The following is a 24,866-nucleotide window of genomic DNA, read 5'->3' as shown; positions in this document are numbered from 1 at the left end:
TGCTACTGATTGGTTGCTCACCAGTTTGGAGTGGGAAAGTCAATCGTTGGACACATGTTGACGGAAGTGTGCAAGGCCATTAATCGCATCCTGCTCTGAAAGACCGTGACTCTGAGCAACGTGCATGACATTGTGGAAGGCTTTGCACAAATGTGGTTCCCTAACTGTGGAGGGGCGTATATTCCAATTCTGGCACCAGACCACCTAGCCACCGAGTCCATTAATTGGAAGGGGTATTTCTCTATGGTACTGTAGGTGCTTGTAGATCACCATGGGTGTTTCACGGACATTAACGCAGACTGTTCCGGAAAGGTGCGTGACGCACGCATCTTTTGGAACACTGGCCTATTCAGGAAGCAGCAAGCAGAAATTTTCTTCCCGGACCAGAAGATCACCATAGGGGAAGTCAAAATGCCCATTGTGATCCTGGGAGACCTTGCCTATCCCTTAATGTCATGGATTATAAAGTCATACACAGGGCACCTTGGTAGCAGCAAGGAGTGTTTGAACAACAGGCTGAGCAAGTGCAGAACGAGTTGAGTGTGCTTTTGGCCGTTGAAGGCTCACTGGCGCTACCTATATGGGGGGATGGACCTGGCCGATGAAATATTCCTATGCTTATAGCCATGTGCCGTATGCTCCATAATATTTGTGAAGGGAAAGCTTCGCTCAGGGCTGGACCACTGAGGCTCAACGCCTGGAGGCTGAATTTGAACAGCCAGAGACCAGAGCTATTAGAGGGGCACAGTGCGGGGCCATAAGGATCAGGGATGCCTTGAGGCAGCAATCTGAAGCTGAAATTTGTTGCTATGCTCGGGAGTGCAGTGCTTGTAATGCTAGGAGGTGATTGTGATTGGTTCAGACGATGCACTGTGAAGGTTTAAGAAAATTGCCTGTTGCTTTGCAAGGGTCTGTTTTCTTTCAGTTTAATGGAATAAAGATAGCTTTCAAACCAAAAAAAAATCTTTTATTAAAGAACAATAACTGGAGAGGAGAGACAAACAAAAAAACAACCCCACATTGGAACTGTGGCGGATGGGGGAAGGGATGGTCCCAGGAGGAGGTGGGGTCCCAGGATGGTTAAAGATTTGTATATGTCTAGGTATCCTATGCAACTCTGTCCTTTGAAGTATAATGCAGCGGGTACTGTACTGCAGCAGGGCTATACTGCAGAGGGACAGGTGTTGAGTGCAGTGGGTACTGGGAGTCCACAGGGCAGGAGTGGAATGCAGCGGGTACAGACTGAAGCCAGGAAATTGATAAGAGTGTTTTGGCAGTGTCTGCGGGGCACATGGGAAAAAGTTTTGCGACAGTAGCTGCAGGAGGGCGGGCGCGGAGCTGCTCGGTTTACAGTGCTAGTAGTGCCTGGATTGTGTCCTCTTGGTGCTCCATAACCTTTAAGAGCTGCTCTGTGGCTTCGTTCTGGTGTGCCGCGTTTTCCTTTCGGTCCCTCTTCTCGCTGTCCCGCCACTCCTTCAATTCTTGTTTTTTGGCCGCAGAGTGCATCATGACATCATGCAGAAAGTCCTCTTTAGTTCCTCATGTCTGCTTTCTAATTCTGCGCAGCCATTCAGCCGGCAATAACAAAGAGAGAGGCTGAGCTCCCAAAGTCATATCTGAGAAGCCAAAATGCAATATTTTACAGAAGCAGTATTGTTTGCAACACAACACTGATTCAGTGCTTTAAAACACAGCCACTGTTCACATACCTGTCACTAACTGGCTGACCCCAGGCAAACACACATGAGCCACAAGACCTAGGGGCAGGGGAAATCAGTGTTCCAGGACCATACTGTACACTGGGCACATGGCTTCTGGGGAGAGCCAGCACTGTAGGGGGATCCTTATAATCATTACTGTCCCCACATTTTCCACAGGCTGTGTTCATTATGGAAGATATCTCGCTGCTGAGGGTGAGCGGGGAATCAAGGGAGGGTCTTCTCCAAGACTGTGGCTTCCGCCCTGGCCCTTATGCAGCTCGCCTGTGTGCAGCAACGCCGGTCCCTGTCCCCCCCACCAGTGACGGCAGAGTGGCACAGGAAAGTTACCCTTAATGGGGCAAGAAACAAAGCAGCTCTGCCAAAGAGTCTGTGGCATCAGATTGCCCAGTATCTCCATGAAAGTTTTGTGGAGATCTCTGGGGCAGATTCCCATGAAATGAGGGAGTCAATCAGCACCCTCTTCCGCTGCTCAGACTAGGCATGTGGTGGTACGCACATCATACAGACACAAGCCTGCTTTCTGCAACCCTCCTGCCCCCAAAAACTCGCTCCAGCAATTCCCAAAATCAAAGCCACTTACCAGGGGCCTCCTCTCCAGTTTGCGCTTTGCCGAGCTCCGAGAACTGTGACTGGCTAGCCTCCTCTGGGGTAGAGAACAGCTCCTGGCTGGATGCATCTCTGACCCCCGAGTCATCCTCTGCCTCTGGGTCCCCATCGCCCTCCACATCCTCGTCCAAGATTTCCTCCTCCTGGCTCAATCCACTCTTGACTGGCACATGAGTCACCAAAGTATTCACGGTGGCCTTTGCAGTGGAGATGGGTTCGCCACCCGAGTATTGTGTCCAGCTCTTTGTAGAACCAGCAACTCGTGGGCGCAGCACCGGAATGGCGGTTTGCCTCCTGCAGCTTGTGGTAGGTGTTCTGCAGCTCCTTCACTTTGACCCTACACTGCAGGGTGTCCTGGTCATGGCCCCTTTCTGTCATGCATCGTTAAATCTGTCATAATTCCTATGGCTGGAGCACAGCTTGGACTGGACAGCATCCTTTCCCCAAATGCTGATGAGGTCCAGCTGCTTGGCATTGCTCCAAGTGGGGGATCGCCTGGTGCGTGGAGTAGGCATGGTCACCTGGAAAGATGTGCTGAGACCACTGCACGCGTCACTGAATAAACAGAAAGAGGACTTTCAAAATTCCCAAGGAATTTAAGGGGTGGGGCTCACAGTTGGTCACCTGAGGGCAGGGCAGTAGAATTCAAACCAATGACTAGAGAGGTGAGAACAGGCATTTTGGGACACCTTCCGGAGGCCAATCGCAGGGCTGTAATCAACCAGAGTGTCTACACTGGTACCACAGCACTGTATCCCCTGCACAGAAAGGTGTACGTCTCTTGTCGGGATGCTTTTTTTACAGCGCTGCAACTGTGCAGTTTGTGGCTTGATAGTGTGTACACCTCAGGGGTTACACTGCTGAAAGCTGCTTTAGTGCACAGAAACTTGCCAATGCAGACAAGTCCTAATACTTATAACTAATAATACATTGAAAGGGATGAGTGTGAACACACCCTTCATTAAGTATAGCTGAAAGAGACAGTTAAAGAGGCCCAACCTAATACAAGGCATAATGAAATCTGCCCAAAATCTAGCACCATGTGGGTGGAGGGTTCCACTGGCTATTGTTCTGAGTAGGTGTGTGTGGATTGTGTGTGTGAAAAAGACAAGCTGGAGTGCAGACAAGAAATGGAGGGCATGGCTACACTTGCAGATGTAGAGTGCTGGGAGTTCCCAGCCTTCAGAGACCGCAGCATGGAAAACGCTGCATAGTGTTTACACTCTCAGCTGGAAGCGCACTGGCGTGGCCACATTAGCAGCTCTTGCAACGCCTCAAAGAGCAGTTCATTCTGGTAGCTATCTCAGTGTGAAAACACACCCTCTCCAGCGCTGCAAATTGCGGCGCTGCAATGCGCCAGTGTAGTCAAAGCCCCAGTGCTGGGAGTGCGGCTCCCAGCGCTGTCCGTTATTCCCCACAGGGAGGTGGAGTACGGACAGCGCTGGGAGAGCTTTCTCCCAGCGCTGGCGCTTTGACTACACTTAGCGCTTTGAAGTGTAAGTGTAGCCAAAGCCGTGTTCAAGTGGCTGCAATGTGCTTTTCAAATGCAGGGGGTGGGGTGGAGTGTGACAGGGAGTGTGTTGTGTATATGTGGGGAGAGAGAGAGTGGGTTTTTTGGGTGCTGAGAGTGTCACAGCAGGCTGTCTTGTAAGTTCAGACCCCCCTTCCTCCCACCTCTCTCTCACACACTCACAGCAAGCAACATTCCACACCAATGGCTTGCTTTGTCCCAGAGCAGATAAGCATGCCTGCTGTCAGAAACGGAGCTTTGAAAGGGGATATCCGCATTCCTACAGCCGATTCCAAAACAATTACAAGAATGCCCACTTGACTTAAGGGGATGATGGGACATTTCCAGAGGTTGGTCAAAGCACAGTAATGCAACACCTCGTTCACACTGACGCTGGGACGTTTCAGCCGAGGCACAACAAGCGTTATGCTTCTCATGGAGGTGGATTACCAGCAGGGCCAGCTCCAGACACCAGCGCAGCAAGCTGGTGCTTGGGGCAGCCCATGGAAGAGGGCAGCACATCTGGGTCTTCAGCGGCAATTCAGCAGCGGGTCCCTCAGTCCCTCTCGGAGGGAAGGACTGGCCGCCAAATTGCTGCCGAAGAATGAAGTGGCGTGGGAGAGCAGCTGCCGAAGTGCCGCTGATTACGGCTTTTTTTTTTTCTTTGCCGCTTGGGGTGGCAAAAAAGCTGGAGCTGGCCCTGGTTACCAGGAGCGCTCCAGAGTTCAGGCGCTCTAAGTGCCTTGCCAGTGTGGACGGGTTGGGAGTTAGGGCGCCTGGGGCTGTGTTAATGTGCTCTAACTTGCAAGTGTAGCCATGCTTAGAGAGAGACTCAGAGACCAAAAAGGGAAAACCAAGCAGCATCTGGAAGCAGTGTATTTCTGGGAGAAACATAGAGAAAGGTTCTAGGGTGGGGATGTTGGCTGAAAGAAGCTTGGGTCTATAAACCAGTTAACCTTTTGTTTTTAGTTCCTCCTGCATTTACAGAAGTAGGACTTTGTACATTCCTGGTAAATAAACAAGATTGCATCAGAGAAAATACTAGACTCTATTGTCAATTTCTACTGCCAATTAGAACAACCAACAACCCCTGAAACTCAGGTTTTGTCTACACTAGCACTGTTGTCGACAAAACTTTTGTCAGTCGTGGGTGTGATTTCCCTCCTTCTCCCCCTCCACCGACTGACATAAGTTTCACCAACAAAAGCGCCGGTGGGTTCGTTGGTGGTGGTTTAATTTTGCCTACGGGAGAGCTCTCTCCCGCCAGCATAGAGCAGCTACACAGGAGATCTTACAGCAGCGCAGCTACAGTGGTAGAGCTGTGCCGCTGTAAGGTCTGTAGTGTAGACATAGGCTTAGACTAGTTGCTTGTTGTGTCAAAAAGAGGTAACAAATATCAGAAATATCACCTATCCAGTCAGGTTCTTTGTTCTGCCTCTTCACGGTTTCAAAAAGAAAACAAAACACAATAACTGAATAATTTTTGTTAAACCAATTTTAAAAAGTCATGCTTGTATTTTTCATTCTAATTCTTATTCTAAACTGTTCATGCCTTTTGTGCACTAATGTAAATTAGCATCAGCAGTGATGCTTTTTTCTCTGCTGATTGCCAAAGGGTTTAAGGAAAATAATCTGACCGTAACAAATCATATGGGAAAAGATGAATGAAGGCCTCAGTCCTACAGTGAGTTTGCAAGAGAAGCCCCCTGCACCTGCACAAGGTTCAGTGCAGGATCAGGGCCTTAGACAGCATGGTAAAGGACTTACAGAACATGATTATCAGACAGTGATCTGTATAGCTAAGAAATGAATACATATAACATTGCTTTCCTTATTTTATTAAACAGGCTAGTGTAGACTAAGCATTCTTAATGGGTTTATATTAACTAATTTAGCATTGTATTTGACTTCAAGTCCATTGTATGTTTGCTACATTCATATCAGGAAAATGTGCTGAAATTAATGTCACATGCGCCTAGAATAAAATGCACAGTATTGATGTTACCTCCATTGTGTACTTAGCCTTGATGTTTAGCCTTGATCTAAAAGGCAAATGAAAGATTAGGTATTAAACTCTAACTGAAAAAAGATTAGTCAATATTTACTCAAAATAGCCAATGTTTTGTGTGATCTAACTTTTAAAACTGATATTTATTTTATGTTTAATCCATAGCACTGCAAGATAGCAAAATGGCATTATGGATGGAACCAATTTATTATTTATATAACACTATTCGGAGGATTTTAATTGCTTTACAACCATTAATGAATCAAGGCTCACAACAGCGCCAGATTAGGCAGATACTGTTGTCCCCATTGCACCAGTAAAAACTTCTAGTGTAGGCAGGCTAAGCCGCAATTCATACCAATGCAGTTTACCCCTGATTGAAATTGGAGTAAAGCTGCACCAGTGCAAATCCTGGCTTATAGTGGTTTTGCCTATCTATATTAGGGGTTTAACATCAGTAAAATACACTGGTGACTGGTACCAGTGGCTGAAATCCCCAGGGTAGACAAGGCTTTTGAATAGTAGTAGCACATTTTATTTGTTTCTAGTCAGCCTTCTGAAAGATCATATGCATATAATAAATTCTCCATCATTGCATTTTACCATGAACCACTGCATTTTAGCTGTGGGTTATTTTTTAACACTCCCTTTTCCTCCATCTCCACATCTAGAGATGTGTTTACATTGTTCTTATGCACTTAACTTAATGGATAGTGTCATGATTCATAATAATGAGTATACACTGCCAACTTCTGCAGGCATTTTCTTGTAAAATGTTGTAAAAACAACTATTTTAATTAATAACTGTGAGTTAAGATAGTGTTTGAAAAAGGTGTCAGACTGACTGCAGTGGAAATTGCCACAAAACATGTACTAAATAGGTCAGTGGCAAAGCAAGCCTTCCCATACTGTCCAACCCTGAGCTGGAGGGACACTTGGAAGAGAGTAAGGCCTGGTCTATGCTAGAATATAAGGTCACTTTAACTACGTTGGTTAGGTCTGTGAAAAATCCACACTCTTGAGGCAGCATTGTTAAGCCGAGCCTAAGTCCTCATGTAGACAGCACTAGGTCAATGGAATAACTTTTCCGTTGACATAGCTACTGCCATTTGGGGAGATGTATTACCTATGCCAACAGGAGAATCCCTCTCGTCAGCTTAGGTAGCATCTACACTGAAGTACTATGGTGGCATAGCTGCAGCGATGGAGCTGTGCTCCTGTAGCATTTTGAGTTTAGACAAGCCCTAAGAGAGTACTTTAGTCTATATTCCTACCTACACATTGACCTCTCTGGCAAGGGTGCCAGCTAGCATCAGTTGTGACAGTGGTTTTTGTGATGTCAATGAATAATGTATTGTAGATGTGATATTCTCTAACTGGAATCTTAAGAGAACACTGACATTATATTAGACTGTATCTTTAAATTTGCCTCCTGAATACCATTTTGCTGACTTCCCCATTTAGCTATGGATTCTGTATTTCAAAGATTAATGTTAAGTTTTATCAGTGTTTCTAAAGATAGACCTTGTATCAATGTTATGATAGAGAGATGGTGGCTTTGGACAACCATAAAACAGCTGATATACAAGATTTCACTAAACTGCCTTCTCCAGTGTTCTTTAACTTACCCAAGCATGTATTTGACTCTCATACCAGTCACTTTGAGTCTAGCGGAGTCTTTTGTTCCAAAATAGGTGTCAAATGTGTGACATTGTTTAACTAAAATTACTATGTTTCTAAGCAGAATTATTTTGTTTGCTAATTATACCGGTGTAACTCAGAACTATAAGTGTTTCATGTCTGTCAGTATTTTCTCTGTGTGTAAACAGTGCAATTTTTTTCAGCCCAAAGTAAAGATCCACACTTGAGAAACAAAGTAAACTCAATTATCTGGCAAACTCCTTTATCTGAGTAGAGGTCAAATGCCTTCATGTATGTCAAATCCATTGGAAAGACCCTCCTTTATCCAAAACTCTGTTTGTCTGAATAATTTTCATAGTCCCCATCTGACTCAGATAATATTAAAGTCTCATATATGGTTTTTCATACAGAGATCATAGACAAAGTTTGATTATATTCATATCTTATTTAAATGATGAACATGGAATGAGTTGTCATGGCATATTAAGATCATCCTGGTATGTGCTGCATAATATGCATCTTTCAAATGTGATCACGTTCAGAAAATTGACTTAAGGTGCCAGTGTGCCATTTGATTGCCATTGAAGTCATTAGTAAAACTACTACTGACTTCAATATTTGTTCCATTCTGAGTGCTACCTATGTATCTTCTGAGCCATATCTTGTTACTTTACTGGTAAAACCAATATGATATTACTTTCAGTACTTCAGAGCCAACATGCATGAGGAAAAAGTTGCATTGTGTTTTGCCTCATGCATTGTCAGATAAGTTGTGATTACAGAAAGTTTAAAGCAGGGATGGGCATGAACCAAAATCCTGGATCAAAAATCCTCCAAACTTTGGGGAAGTTGAAATCTGAGTCCAAACTTTGCAGCTTGGGCCTTTCTTTAATTATTAAGGTTTATACACTGAGCAAAACTTACCTCTATCAGTGAGCACTTATACATAGAGTTGTTGCCCAATTAAGTGAAGTAGACCAGTTGAAGTGTATCCCAAGAGGAGCAGGCTAACAGGAATGATTTGTGTGCCCAGCAAACCCAGGTATCCCTCAGGTTGATAGGATAGTAGTCAGATAATGCTGTCTCATGAAAACTAATTGGAGACTCCTAACTTGTGTAACCTTTGCTAAGGAGAAAGACACATTAATTACTGATATATTTAAAATCTCAAAATTATTGAGACTAGTGACTATATTCCAACAGTATAATGAATGTACCTGTCTGTACCTATGCTGTTCATTAATGTTGCTAAGAGACCACTGTAAATCACATTATTACATAAATGCCTTATGACTTTTAGAGAATCAGAATTTAATGGTGTGTTTTGTTTGTTTGTTTTTCTCATTAGGCTCATGCAAAAGTTTGGCATAACTACAACACACACTTTCGGCCACATCAGAAGGGTTTTTTGTCAATAACCTTGGGATCCCACTGGATCGAACCTAACAAATCAGATGATACTTTGGACATTAATAAGTGTCAGCAGTCCATGGAGAGAGTGCTAGGATGGTTTGCCAAGCCCATTCATGGGGATGGGGATTACCCAGAAGAACTGAAAAATAAATTATATTATTTTCTGCCCAACTTTACTGAGGCTGAGAAAAACTATATAAAAGGAACAGCTGACTTCTTTGCATTTTCCTTTGGTCCTAATAATTTTAAACCCCCAAACACACTAGCTAAAATGGGACAAAATTTGTCACTCAATTTGAGGGAAGTACTGAATTGGATTAAACTGGAATACACCAATCCCAGAATCCTGATTGCAGAGAATGGTTGGTTCACTGACAGCCATGTGAAAACAGAAGACACCACAGCCATCTACATGATGAAGAACTTCATTAATAAGGTTTTACAAGGTTTGTATACAAATTCAGTACTTTTAAAACATTCAGTGTTTCTTTAAAGGAGATACTGTTGACTACGTTTATTGTTAGTAATTATTAGTATTGCAGTAGCACCAAGTCATGGGCCTGGGGCTCATTGTGCTCAGAGTCGTACAACCACAGAACAGAAGATGATCCCTGCCATAAAGAGCTTAGGCCCAACATTTAGGCTTGGTTTAAAGAACACTTTACAAAACAATATGAGTAGAAAGTCTTGTTTGTTACATTTCTTTCAACTCAAACAGTGTCTATTTTTATTTTACATGTTACCATGTACCATTGGAAATGTTACTACATGAGAAGCAAACAGTAAAATGCCTACTAGCAAAAGTTAAATTGACAAGTCTAGGTTCATTATCTAAACTTAAAAAAATGCAAAAAGTAAATAAATGGCAGAAATGGTAATGATTCTTTAGCTCTAACATGTGCATTTAAAATAATAATAAATTTATGTATTACATGTTTCATCTTGATAGTGTCCCTTTATAAGGCCTAAGTAGTGGAAAACTTTCTGAAGGTTAAAATTTGCATTCTGTATTACATGTAAATATTTATAATAATACTTAATCCTGCTACAAATTCAATGTTTGTTTCCCCTTCCCCACACACAGTTTTCTATTTTTCCTCATTCTGTTAGTGACACCTATTGGTTGTGATAAGCAACAGTAGCACAGATTTTTGCAGACAGAGTCCTCTGTGTTGGCTGTTGTTAAATTTAGCATGTGACATGCCACATTAAAAACATGGAATGACTCAGACCCAAGAATTTACCTTCCTGTAGAAGGAGTGCTAGCAGTCACTTATGGCAGCTAATTTGCTGAGTCTTTAAAGTTCAAAACATACTGTGTTATTCCATGGGGGAAAGAAAGAAAGAATGGTTTTAAAGATACTGGGGTAAACTTTCAGCTATATTAAACTTAAAGATGGCCCCAAATCATAAAGTTCAAATATGCATCCAGATCCCAACTTTCATAACGTTTGAGAATGTTAAACTCCAGCATTATGGTTCAAGCTATTATAGGTACCATGTAGATACAGTAGCAAAGTTCAGGTGCAGATCTGGATTTTAAGATATTGTCTCTGTTTTACAAAATCCACTATTTGCTTGTCATAAATTACTAATCACAAAAGAAACTTGTTTGAATAAAACATATTTCACTCTCAGCCACATTCCTGTCCTACTAGATCTTGTAGTGAATTTTGTATGGATGAATTTGACATCACGATTAATTCTATCGACAGATTTCATAATACATAATCTTGTATTTGTGACATCCTTCTAGAAACAAACTGATGTAGACACTGATTTGTGAGGGAGACTATTTTATTTGGATATGGTACCAAACAACACTACAGACCTCTATCCAACGAAAGACACTGTTAGCAGCCAAGTTCTCAGTCTGCAAACAAATTTTATTTTGTAATTTAATTTAAATCCATTTGTTTATTAGGTTTAGGGGGAAACTATTTCAGGTTTCACACACTTTTCCACTCTGTAACTGATAAGTGCACAATAAATTTTTAAGTTGTTAGTCCAGTAACTTGATGTCTTTAGACATTTAAAAATAAAATTAAGTCCAGATGCAAACCTTTCGAGTAAAAAAAGTGATTATGCTGAAATTTTTAAGGATGTCTACACATGGTCAAACAAGTAAGCAGAACTAGATTGTGTTCATTTACAAAGGTTTCACTGTGAAGAGCTGGGAATGGGAATAGTTTGTAGATCTGCTTTTCAGAAGTACTTGGTAATGTTCAGACAATAGCCAGTTCTGAGGAATTGTGAGGGGAGAGGGTAGAATTGTTTGATTATACAAGGTGCCTCACCTTGACTTCAGAATATAAAATGGCCTCCTTAACAACAGCCTCATTGTGATGTACACTCATCTTTTGCCTAATTGTGAATAACACCTGGAACACATACATATTTTACTGATATATTATGGTTTCAAGAGATACTATGAAAGACTTAGTCTATGGTAAATCAGACTGGATAATTTTTACCCAAAATTAGCACCCATATAAGCCAATAGTATGTAATGGGATAGCTGCTTATGGCAGCATAATACAAGAAGCTGGATAATACTTTATACTTGCTGGTTCAAGGAAACTGGACCCTCTGAAGTAAGTGAAATTAGAATTTGACCTTATTTTTTCAGTAATTTAGTGCCCCTTCATTTTTCAACCTAAGATAATTAAAATGTTTTGAATCACTAAAATATAAGCTGTATATAAGACGTCATTGCAAGAGAACTGGCTAATGTATAGTATACCAGGACACAGTGGGGAATGCAGCATTTGGTAGTATGTGGCAAGCCTGTCAATGAAGCAAGAGGCATACCACATGCTGTCCCTTTTGGCTGAAGCCTAACACCACAACTGCATGATAAAAATGTCTGAGTCTTGTTTCCGCTACATCTTCTACCACTGTCAGAGCTGTACCAGAAAAGTTCACAGCTTTGATTTTTCCCAGTATAGACACATGCATAGACAGTGCTGTGCTATATGCATAGCCTGTCTAGAAAATTGATGCTTTATATTTTTTCTACTTATATCTGTTTGTAAATCACCTTTAACAAACCCTATGTTTCCAATATAAGTTGACTGTCAGGTACTTACTAGCGATAAAGAAACAATAAAGAGAAATAAGAGGCAAATGAAGTTAAATAATTAAGTAAGTCCCAGGTGGTGGGATGAGGATGTGAGAAGAGGAATGAGACGTTCCTTAATGGCCCTTTGGTTGAGTGATGGGAAAACTAATTAAGTGTGATGTATCCATTGATGTTGATTCTTTCCATGCTTCACTTGCCTCCACTTGTCTCCTCTTCTTGCTTTCACTTTCAGACTCAAATTCTTCCCCCAAAGGGGCTTCGTCTGCCATTAGGCCTTATCAATCCTTATTTCCCCTCAAGGTGCAGAATATAAAACTAATTGACCGGGGTGGCTCTAGGAATTCCGCCGCCCCAAGCAGGGCGGCGTGCCGCGGGGCACGCTCTGGCGGTCGCCGGTCCCGCGGATCTGGGGGACCTCTTGCAGACGTGCCTGCGGAGGGTCCGCTGGTCCCACGGCTCTGGTGGACCTCCCGCAGGCATGCCCTGCAGATGCTCCACCGGAGCCGCGGGATCAGCGGACCCTCCGCAGTCATGCCTTCAGGAGGTCCGCCGGAGCCGCCTGCCGCCCTCCCGGCAAAATGCCGCCCCAAGCGCGCGCTTGGCGCGCTGGGGTCTGGAGCCGGCCCTGTAATTGACCCCTTCTGGCCCACATTAAGCTACTCAGAGTTTTGTGGAGTGGACACACCATCTCAGGGTTCCACAGGGTTCTGTTCTTGCTTTGCTTCCCCTTTACATACCTTGGATGGAACCCTGGCTCCCCTGGAGTCATTGCCAAAACCCCATTGATTTCAATGGTCATCGTTTCACCCCTTATTTTGCAGCCAATCCTTACATTAATACATAATGTTCTTGTGTGTTATTTACTAATGAGAACATGTGGACTGGGAGGCTAAAATGACTAGTAATGGAGTACAGAGCTTTTCTTCCAGGTTGCCAGTTGTAATCTAGCCCAGGTTGGTAATGACAGAAGTCATTACCATCTAATGGCTGTATGGTGTCCTATGAAAAATTAGTCTGGAGGTATCCATGCCATTCCCAGTAAGTCAGTGACCACATCAGAGAAATCGCCCCCACATTTACTCCTGGGGGAATTCTGTGCCACTGTGCGTGTGCAGAATTCATGTCCCCTGCAGATTTCTTTGTTTCCCCATGGGGCTCTGGAGTGTTTCTGGGGCAGGCCCAGCCCTTGCTTTGTCTCAGGATTGGGTGCAGCCTTACCATCAAGTCCCTGTCCCGGAGGCGAGAGGAGGGCCTGCAGGATAATCTCCCACCTCCAGTCAGCAAGTGGCCTATGCTCCCCACTGCCATGCTGGTGCCTCCACATTTATTTACTGACAAATAAAATGTGCATAAATTTGAAAAATCTTAAAATATTGTGTGCTGAATTTTTATGGTTTTAGGTGCAGAATTCCCTCAGGAGTACACATTTGGCACTAACTGGCAATCTTTTTGTCAGATGTAGCAGGAAGGCCCAGGACTCAATAAGACTGTACTCTGAAATGCTCTCTCACTAATATCTGTAGTGCCTCCACTCAGAGGCACAGTAAAATGGTGTGAAGAAACCTGTACTGCTACTGCATGTGCTGTTATTCTGTGAATTATCTATCTAGGTTCTTTCACAATCATTAAATTCACACACATTTAGGCCAGGTCTACACTAGCACTTTTGACAGTAAAACTGTTGTCATTCAGGGGTGTGAAAAAGCACACTCCTGACCGACAAGTTACACCAACAGAAGCACTGGTGTGGACAGCGCTACGATGGCTGGCGACGCTCTCCCGCCAACATAGGTACCACCGCTCATTGGGGGTGGTTTAATTATGCCGACGGGAGAGCTCTCTCCTGTCAGCATAGAGCGGTTACATGGGAGACCTTACAGTTGTGCAGCTGCAGCAGTATAGCTGTGCTGCTGTAAGGTCGCTAGCGTAGACGTAGCCTTAATGTTGCAGACTATCACGTGAACAGGGATTTAAGAGTAAATAGCAAAGACGTTTTAAATATGGAAATGTATGGAAGTAAAAAATGTGATAGAAACACCAGTGACACTAATTAAATGAGACACTATGCTTACGAATTAACTATTGCAGGCCTGACTTCTAACTGTGCCCTCTAATTTTTCAGGTGCAAAACTGAACTTGCAAGGCCTGAAGTACATCTTAAAATCAGATTACTTAGGTTAAATCACTTCATGTTTGTAAAGTGCACAAATGCTGCACCCTAAAATATGAAAAGTAAGCATGTTACTACAGTTATTTAGGGCTGGTCTACACTACCTTGCTCAGGGCTGTAAAAAATGTCATGCCCTGTGTGATGTAATTAAGCTGACCTAAGCCCTGTTGTAGACACTGCTAGGTTGACAGAATTCTTCCGTTGACCTAGATATCACCTCTCAGAGAGGTGGATTTTACTACAGTGATGGAAGAAACCCCTCTGTTGCTGTAGTACGTGTCTGTACTATAGCAGCACAGCTACAGCACTGCAGTTGTGCCGCTGTAGCTTTTCTAGTGCAGACATACCCTTAGTTTCTTAAAAATATTTTTCTAATTGCTTTGATAGTGGGGGAAAAGATATTTAACAGCATGTATGTATATGTTGCCATGGTTTTGCTACTTGTTAGAATGGGCACATACCCTCATGAGTGATTACGTAGGCGCCGAATTCGTGGGTGCTCCGGGGCTGGATCACCTAAGGAAAAAAATAGTGGGTGCCCTTTAGATCAGCTCCTCCCCCCACAACTCTCCCACCCACTGGCAGGCCCCCCCAATCAGCTCCTTCCCCTACCCCCAGCGTCTCCTGCCTGCTGGTGATCAGCTGTTCAGTGGCATGCAGGAGACACTGGGGAGGGAAGGGGAGAAGCAGGGGCAGGAAGAGGTAGGGGGAGGGGCTGAATGGGGTGGGGAAAGGTTGGGCGGGAGTGGAGCAGGGGCAGGAAGAGGTGAGGCTGGGGTGGGAGTTTGGGTGATAGGGTGGAGTGGGGGCGGGCCCTGGGACGGAGCGGGGGGTCAAGCACCCCCAGGGAACTCAGGAAGTTGGTGGCTCTGAATGATGAGAAACAGGCAGTTTCATAATAGACAACACTCTCTTTACTTTGTTATAATGCATGCTCATACTCTAAATCACACTGCATTTATTAATGAATATTTTAATATACAACACATTTTTATTTATTTCTCCTATGCAGCTATTAAAAACGACAGAATAGATGTGTTTGGTTACACAGCCTGGTCTCTCCTTGATGGCTTTGAATGGCAACATGCCTACAGCACTAGACGTGGATTATTTTATGTAGATTTCAACAGTAAACAAAAAGAAAGGATTCCAAAGTCATCTGCACTGTATTACAAAGAAATAATTCAAGAAAATGGCTTCTTTCTGAAAGAGTCTCCTGCAGCTTTGCAAGGTCAATTTCCCTGTGACTTTTCCTGGGGTATCACAGAGTCTGTTCTTAAGGTAAGCTTAATGTACTGTCAGCCTTAAGGTAAGCTTAATGTACTGTAAACAACAGTTATTTTTGCTACATACAACAGTTAATAACAATAGTTAGAGTAGTTCCCTCTAATTTTTTATGTCCATGTGCAGAATGAATTTTATGTGCACCAATATGGAGGTGATGTGTGACACATCACCTTCATATTGGTGCACATAACAAAATTCATGTGGTAGAGGTAGGGCTGAGGGGTTTAGCGTGTGGGAGGGGGCTAAGGGCTGGAGCAGAGAGTTGGGATGAGGGCTCTGGCTGGAGGTGCGGGGTCTGGGGTGGGGCCAGCAATGAGAGGTTTGGTGTGCAGGAGGGGGCTCAGGGCTGGGGCAGAGGGTTGGGGGCAGTGGCTCGGGGAGGTGGGGATATGAGGGGTTTGGGGTGCAAGCTGCCCCGGGGCTGCTGTGAGGAGAGAGGACAACCCCCAGCCCTCTTTCACTGCAGCAACTAGGGCAGGGGAGAGGCGGCTCTCCCTGGCCGCGGAAGCCCTGGTGGGTCTGGGCTGGGCCAAGGGAGGGGATCCTCTCCCCTGGCTGCGGCAAGTCCAGGCCAGGTCCATGCTGGGGCAGGTGAGGAGGGGCGCCACTCCCCACCGCTGCAGGTCTGTGCTGGGGCCAGTGGGAAGAGGCATCTCTCCCCACCACAGCCTTGAGCCCCTGCGTGGGGCTTAATAGGCAACTGCGCAGCCATGCAGCTTAGAGGGAACTTAGCCGGCAACTACTCCATACTGTGTGAACCCACCTTTTGATGGGTGGTGACTCAGCCCTCTGGCCAGGTCACTGATTTAGTTTGTCTCCTTCTGTCCAGACAAAAATCTAGAGTTCCATTTCCTCACAACAGGAAGGGTTTTCAGCCCATCTCTGGACTCCTGCAAGTGGCTCATCCTCACCCCGAGGCTCTCGCTGTTTCTATCCCTCCTTACTTCGGAGAGGAGGGCTGGAAGGGAGGCTTATGCCCCCTCCACAATAAGGGTGGTTGGTAGGGGAGCCTGGGCCCTTCCATTCCATTGGGCTTCAGTCCACAGTCCTATGAGAGGCAACAATATCCAGCACCCTGGAGCAGGGCCGTCCCTAGACATTGTGGTGCCCTACGCAGCCCCAGTCCTCCATGGGGAGGAGGCGGGGGGGCAGAAGCAGGCTTGGGGAAAGGGGGGGAACTGTCCCCCAGCACTCACTGGCAGTGTGGAGCAGACTGGGGCTGGGTTGCTCCACTTCCTGCTGCCCAATGATTGCAGGGGAGACCCGACCCCACACTCACGGGGCGGTGGGAATTGGAGTAACCCGGCCCCAGCCTGCTCTGCTCTGCTGTCCTGGCTCCCAGGCTTGGGACGTGGGGTGCAAGAGGGAACCACCCCCCAGCACTCACTGGCAGCATGGAGCAGACTGGGGCCAGGTCATTCCACTTCTTGCCGCCCGGTAAGTGCAGGGTGCGCTCGGCCCCTGCTACAGTCCCGCAGGACATAGCTCAGGGGAAGGGGTGGAGTGGGGCTGGGGCTGAGCAGGAGTGGGAAGGGGTGGGGCAGAGCGGGGGCTTTGGGGAAGAGGCGGGGCAGGAGCAGGGCAGGGGCAGGTTTCAGCTGGCCAGGGGATTGGGCTGGCCGCTGGAGCAGCACGCAGCTGTGTAGGGCACCAGGAAATTTGGGGCAATTTGGTGCCCCAAATTTCCTGATGCCCTACGCAGCTGCATAGTTTGCATATGGGTAAGGACTGCCCTGCCCTGGAGTGCCTTGAGGCACCTCCCTGGATCACTTCCTATTATTCGCCTCCCTGCAAAGTCTCATATAAGATAGCAGCATAAATAAATAAATCAACCTTCAGCCCAGTGGGGTTCAGGTGCTAGCCCTGGCATCATTTTTGTTCAGGAGTTTTTAGGTTCAGTCTGTTTTCCTATCTTGTCTGCCACCATTTATCTTTCTTTTCTTGTCATTTTATAGTGTAATAGCTTCAGAATGTGAGACTATGACAATCACCTACCAGTGTTTTCACATAATCAAATGTATATCCTCTCGCCCTGCCTAGTATCCTTAAAGCACAGTAATGCTTATTTCGTGCTACCCCGCTTTCCCAGTATTCTCACCAATTCTTTCAGACTATGTTCTTTCACCTTGAGGCATTTCAGTTCTTCATAGAGAAATCAATCTTTCTGTATAACTCGCCCTACATTGCCATAGCAATTTTTTTTTAATCTTTGTATACTTCTCAGAATCCATGTTTCTGCATGTTTAATAGATATAAATAGCCATTCAGGTCATAGTGACTGGTTAGAACTCTAAATATAGTTACTTTGCTTCTTCTATCATAGCTGTAAAGTATAACATGATCCTCAAGTTCAGGAGATATTTCATACAACCTTCGTCCATTTTTATCTTTCTATTTTTTGCCATTCCTCCTTAAAGTTTGGCTAAGAAATAAATTAAGTCTTGTGTTCTTAGAGGGTTCTTTATATCAACCTCCTCATTTTGTAAGGCATTTTTCAATGCTTTATCAGCCATTTAATTGGCAGGTATCCTTACATGTGCTGGGATCCACGCTACTATTGCGTATACCTAATAGTACTATCTCCATAGTTAAGAACAATACTTCACTGATTAAGTAATTTCTGCTTTCTGAGGCTCTCTTTCTGATCGCCATTATACCCATTAAAGAGTCAGATAGGATAGCAGCTGTAATAGGGCATACATCCCTTATCCAGGTCTGTGCCATCAGTATGCCCACTAACTAAGCTGTCATAATGGAAACACAACTAGATAGTCTCATAGATCTCTTAATTCCAAAATCAGGCCATTCCCACTCTACCTGTGTTGTCATCTTTAGATCCGCTGGTATGGATCTGGCAATGCTGGACCCCATTTGCCTTAGACACCCCTCTTCCCCTGCATTGACTGGGAGTCATGTGATGTAAGCCCATGCCCCAACCCCCTGTCCCAGCCCCCCCCAAACCTGGTGCCTCCTCCTACACCCTAAAGCCCTCATTCCCAGCCCCACCCCAGAGCCCCCTCCCACACCCTGAGCTCCTCATCCGCAGCCCCACCCCAGAGCCCTCACCCGCTCCTGCACCCTAATCCCCGCCTCAACCCACAGCCCGCTCCCGCACTCCGAATCCTTGGCCCAACCCCCCAGCCTGGATCCCCATCCTGCACCCCAGAGCCCTCACCCCCTCCCACACCCCAACCCCTTGCCTCAACTCACAGCCCCGTCCCACATTCTGAATCCCTTGGCTCAACCCCACAGCCTGGATCCCCATCCTGCTCCCCAAACCCTTCATCCCCAGCCCCACCCCAGAGCCCGCAACCCAAGCCACTGCCCCAGCCCAGTGAAAGTGAGTGAGGATGGGGGAGAGCGAGCCACCGAGGGAGGGGGAATGTAGTCAGCGGTGGGGGAGGGGGCGGCTCCGGGAAGGGGCAGGACTAGAGTGTTCAGTTTTGTGCTATTAGAAAGTTGGCAACCCTACCTAGTGTGCATCACAGTATGTATATAGCACCTTTCATCCAGGTATCTCAAAGCATTTCAAAAATATAAATTAAGCTTTATAACAACCTTGTAAGGTAAGTATAACAATATCTGTTTTATAGATGTATAAACTAAGGACCACTTAAGTGACTTGCCCAAAAACCACAGAACAAGTCAGTGATACAGCTAGGAATACAACCCAGAAGTCTAAGGATTCTCAGGCTTCATTGCAAGGGTAGAAAATAAATAAACCATAAGTTTAAAATATTGCAACACAAATAAAAACATTAATCAGCGTCTTCTGCATATATGGCACTTTCAGTATGAACTCTATTCAGAAATACATTATATTGTGTACACCGTCCTGATAAGATAAGACTGTTTTCTTACAATATTTATTTCCACATTAAATGTGATAGATAGCTATATTTGACATGTGGCAGGTGTGCTGTAACATGGTTTTGTAATTATATAGTGAAAGATGACATGTTGGACAACATTAGCCCAGAAAAATACATACAGACAAAATAAATGTAATTTAACCCAGTCACTACCAGCCACAGGAAAATAAAGACTTCTGAGTACATTCATATTTCAGGGATGGGTTTTACTTTTCAAAACTTTTAGTGGTTTTAGATTAAACCTTGTTAATTCACCACATGGTACCGCAAATCCTATATATTAAACACACTGGTCAGAGAATGACGGGTGTACAACTGATAGTATCAACTATTCATTAAACTACATGTTTATTTATAATTGGAATTAGAACAGTGGGGAAGTGAGAGCCAGGACTCTGATTCTAGTCCTAGATCTTCCACTGATAATGCTTAGCTTTTACGTAGCACTGATGCCCTGTGTGACCTTGGGCAAATTAATTATTGTCTTTATACCTCCATTTACCCATTTGTAAAAATGGATGTAACTACTATACAGGAATGCTGTGAGGTTGAATTAACAAAAAAAACCCATCCTGCACTGTAGTGATATGCTTGTAAACTTATAATATATAAAAACCAGGACTAAATAGCAATGATGATTCTCGCTTCACTGCTTTGGAAATAAAACTAATTCTGTCTTACATGTAGAGATGCAAGTAACAAACAGATATATGCAAATTTATTTTAATTAAACAGGTGTTTGTTCCCATCCATTTTTACAGGCAGAATCTGTAGCTTCCTCTCCACAGTTTTGTGACCCTAACCTGTATCTCTGGAACATCACTGGAGATGGGCTTTTGCACCAAGTTAAAGGAGTGAAGCTGAAAACCCGACCAGCTCAGTGTACAGACTTTGTCAGTATTAAAAAACAACTTGATCTCCTGGAAAAAATGAAAGTAACACATTACAGATTTGCACTTGACTGGTCATTAATTTTACCTAATGGGGATTTGTCAGCCATCAATAGACAAGTTCTCAGATATTATAGATGTGTGATTAGTGAGCTACTGAAACTCAATATTAAATCTATGGTCACCTTATACTATCCAACTCATGCCTACTTAGGCTTGCCTGGTCCTTTGTTGCAGAGAGGAGGATGGCTAAAACAATCTACTGTCCAGGCTTTTCAGAACTACGCCGCTTTGTGTTTTCAGGAACTTGGTGACTTGGTTAAACTCTGGATCACCATAAATGAGCCAAACAGATTAAGTGATGTCTATAATAGCAGCAGCAATGATACGTATCAGGCAGCACACAATTTACTGATAGCACATGCCAGGGCCTGGCAAATATATGACAAGCAGTATAGATCATTTCAGCATGGACTAGTGTCTCTGTCTCTGCATTCAGATTGGGCTGAGCCTGCCAATCCCTATTTTGATTCTCACTTAAAAGCTGCTGAAAGATTTCTTCAATTTGAAATAGCCTGGTTTGCAGATCCAATTTTTAAGACGGGGGATTATCCAGCAGCCATGAGGGAATACATTGTATCTAAAAACAAAAAAGGCCTCTCAAGTTCCTTCTTGCCATATTTCACAGATGAAGAAAAGAAACTTGTTAAAGGTGCAGCTGATTTTTATGCACTGAATCATTTTACCACAAGATTTGTGATTCATGAACTTCAAAATGGGAGCTGGTATGAATTTGACCGGGATGTTCAATTCCTGCAGGATATCACATGCCTGAGTTCCCCATCTCGTTTGGCAGTGGTGCCCTGGGGGATGCGCAAAGTTCTAAAATGGATTAAAAAAACCTATGGTGATATAGATGTTTACATCACAGCAAATGGGATCGACGACCAGTCTTTGGCTAATGATGAACTTCGAAACTATTACTTAGGAAAATACACCCAAGAGGTTTTAAAAGGTGAGATGATAAATGCAGATATTTTAGAATGGGGGGGTCTTAGCCATTTTCATGATATGGACTGTATTTTTCAACACAGACATTGACTCTTTGTCCACTTGCCCCTTCCATTCACAATCCACCTCTTCATTCATGATCACAAAATGTCCCAGTGCCCACTTAAGCAATGGCTTACAATGAAAAGTAATATTAGTAAAATAGTTGATTTATTTTGGTTGTCTTGAGAAGCATTTTAAACTTTTTGAAAAAAGTTAATTTTGCTGTCTATTTTTGCTCTTCAATGTCAATAAGAGCCATAAGTTCCCAGTACCCCTGAAAATCAGGCCACTTATTTAGGTGGCTAAATATAGATTTAGGTTGCTGTTAGGCATCCACATTTAAAAACAATGAATTTAACATTTCCAGTGCTATATTAGTTTTTAAGGAATTTAGGAATAATGAGTATTTTTTTTGGTTTGTTCATTAATGTCCTATACGAATTCCAGACACTGAGTTATAATCTCTTAAATAAAGGGGGAAATGTTTCTTGTGCCAGTAGCTCCCTGGAAAGATTTATTTTTTACAAGCAAGGCTATATTGTAGACATTTATATATACTGCCTACAGAGCTCATACTGCACAGAAAGCTCCCCTGCTTTAAGGAAGAACCAAAAACTTGCCATCACCAATCCCATGTATTTCATTTGGTATCTAACTATTTAATTCACGTAAAAGATTAAATCTTTTTAGAAGATTGTACTTAATGGTGCTCAAATATAACTGCATATTATAATCCAGTTGTTTCCAGTGGTGGTGTAGCCATGTAAGGTAGGTGAAGTAAATCTTTTAATGGTCCAACTTCTGTTGGTGGAAGGGACAAGCTTTTGAGCTTCACAGAACTTTTCTTCAGGTCTGGGGAAGGTAACCAGAGTGTCTAAGCAAAAGACAAGTTGAGACACTGTTAAGCATAGCAGATTCACACATGCTGTAGGAGACCACTTAAAATTAAGTGGGCAGTTAAGGATTAGCAGGCAGGGCCTTACAGATTGTTGTAATGAACCATAAAACCATGCTGAGACCATGATTTTTAAGATCTAGGAGAGTTATGAATTTAAGTTCCCAGGCTCATCTTTAGAAGGTGTTGTGAATGTTTCCTTTGAGGGCTAGGACTGAGAGGTCAGATATGCCATGATCACTTTGTGAAAAGTGCCTATGGGTGATAGGGTGGTTTTGTCTTTTATCATTTTTCTGTGAGAGTTCTTTTGAGAACATAGCGATAGTCTAGTTTCATCCCCATGGTTATTGTTGGGGCATTTGATACACTGAATGAGGTATACCACATGTTGTGATAGGCCTGGGTAGGACCCAAGGATCTTGAAAGGTGTGTTGTGGGGAGTATTGATAATTGTAGTGGTATAGATATGTCTGCACGTTTTGCATCTGTTGTTCTGGCAGGGCCTTGTGCTGCTTTGGGTTTGTGTGTCCTGGTATGTGGGGAGCTTGTTTCTGATGATGAGCTTGGTGAGTGGGGAGGAATGAGCTTGAAGACCAGAAGAGGGTGGTTGGGAAAGATTTCCTCTTCGAGTGCTGGTCCTTATGTGTATTCCACAGGTGGGGAACAAATAAGTGTCATGCACCCAAGTCTGGAAATTCTTCAAAGCAGTGTCTGCTGGCCCACACACAAGCAGTAGCTCTCCTTGTGCTCTCAACTGAGGATATAAGAGGCAGTGATGGTCAACACCTCTCCAGTTCCTTCTTACTGCCACATTGCATGAGTCAGAATTGTTTCTTCCTTCACTTGGTTGTATAACCTGTAAAGAAATAAAATACTTCTAAATAGTTATATTTCTTAGCTTAGTAGTTAAAGTTTACAGTATAGTATAGAGTATTTCTTTCTCTCTGGTTAGGGAACCCCTTCCCAGCTCCAGAATCATGCCCAGAGTCTCATGATTCAAGAATTGCATCTCCTGCCCTCACCCACTCTCTATCTGTGATGAACATCAACAATGCCTGTACTCTCTGGGTGAGGTGGAGTTCTGCAAAGTGCAGTATCTTTCACTCCTTCCCACCCAGAACTTGAGAAGCCCAGGAGCTTTGCCTGTGAAAGCCCCTGGTGGAGACGGCTATGAGTCCACTCTCCAATCTTAGCCAGGGACACCCTGCTGTGCATTGGCCTCAACTGACCAGCAGTGTCACTCCAAACCTGTGCCTTGGACTGGAGCCTTCAACATCTAAGCCCAAAGACTCTTCTTCTAGGGCTCGTCATGAGAGTACACTCAAGGATAACTCTCCTTTGAGGACTGGCCATAAGAAACACACTTCCTCTCCGAGCCTATCCAAGTCAGGAGAGACGTCGCATATGGAACCTAAGAAACTGGCTCTGGTGAAGATCCCCAGATTGGAGGGCAAGGTGCATAAAAAGAAAGATCCTCCAGTTTCATCGGTCACCTGAGCAGGTGTAAGGACAGACATTCACTGGTTCCATCTATGAATGCTGGTCCAGACCCATCATCAGTACTGCCTCATTCATCTAAAGACCATCTGGCTGTTGCAGATGCACCAGGTACTTCAGACTTGACTGCTGGAACCCCTCACCCACCAGAGTATAGGAGACTTACATAACACTGGAGGATATTGTCCTCCCTTATCCACAGTCTCCACTTCTTTCCAGCCTTGCCCTTGTGAGCGATGTTATTATTCCAGAAGAGGAGTCTACATCAGTGTTCCAGGAGTTGTCCCATCTCCAACTGTCTTGCAGAAGTGCTGTGGTACCGATAGTACCACTACTATCGATGGAACAGTTCTCGGTCTGAGACGAGTCAGAGGAGCTAGCCACACCAGTATTTCCGTGGAGACAGTCGAGCCCCAATGGATAGTCGAGGGGTTATGCTCGCGGTTCCTTTGGGTACAACTCCCTCCCTCCCCCCAGGACCGCTTGTATGGATTCCCTTGGGGTCCATGGGTCTCACAGCCAATCAATCCCTCTTTCTTGCCTGATTGGGATCTATGGGATCCTTACGGCAGGCATCTGGGCACTTCTCAAGAGTTGTACTGCTCCTCTCCCTCTCACCAACTAGTTCTGTTGATGTACAAAGAGGAAGAGCTGCAACTGGATCTGCAGGTGCCAATGGTTCTTAAGGGTGTCTCTTCATCATCCCTGGACAAAGCAGTCACTCCTCCTTCTCTGCCAGATGACCACTGGCAGTACTAGGAACTGTTACACAGAATTGTCAGTGACCTACAGATCCCATTAGATGAGTTCCAGGACCCTCACAACCCGCTCCTGGACATGTTGCAACTGCAGGGAACAAGTAAGGTAGCCCTGCTGTTCAATGAGGCCATATTAGAACTGGCCAGAATGGCATGGCGCACTCCACTGAAAACAGCCAAGAGGCGATATTTTGTTCCTGCTAAAGGAGCTGAATTTTTATTCTCCCATACTGCCTCCAACTTGGTGGTGGTACAGGGGGCTACAGAAAGAGCTTTGTCGCTTTATCAAAGGACAGCCATGGCAGATAAAGACTCTAAGAGACAGGACCTCTTGGGAAGAAAGGCCTTCTCCTCCATAGACATGTAATTTTGTGTTGCTAACTACCAAGCTTTGTTAGTGAAATACAATTTTAATAATTATTTCAGGCAGGCAGACTTCAGACATAAGCTTCCCATGGAGGAC

General features: G+C 44.3%; 1 protein-coding gene across 2 annotated transcripts in view; it reads left to right on the top strand.

Annotated features, from left to right (window-relative positions):
• KLB (klotho beta) overlaps positions 1–24,866 on the top strand; it is a 64,635-nt gene that overhangs the window by 29,112 nt on the left and 10,657 nt on the right. For both annotated transcript variants that reach the window (XM_045017770.1, XM_045017771.1), the window contains 3 exons: positions 8,835–9,345; positions 15,164–15,432; positions 20,072–21,215. In XM_045017770.1, the coding sequence (XP_044873705.1) occupies positions 8,835–9,345; positions 15,164–15,432; positions 20,072–21,215 (1,924 nt within the window). The remainder of the gene's footprint in view (positions 1–8,834; positions 9,346–15,163; positions 15,433–20,071; positions 21,216–24,866) is intronic.

Source organism: Mauremys mutica, chromosome 5 (assembly GCF_020497125.1).
Source record: "Mauremys mutica isolate MM-2020 ecotype Southern chromosome 5, ASM2049712v1, whole genome shotgun sequence".
In the NCBI taxonomy this organism is placed as follows: domain Eukaryota; kingdom Metazoa; phylum Chordata; order Testudines; family Geoemydidae; genus Mauremys; species Mauremys mutica.
The sequence above is the reverse complement of the archived record's forward strand: the minus strand, read 5'-3'. Positions and strand labels throughout refer to the sequence as shown.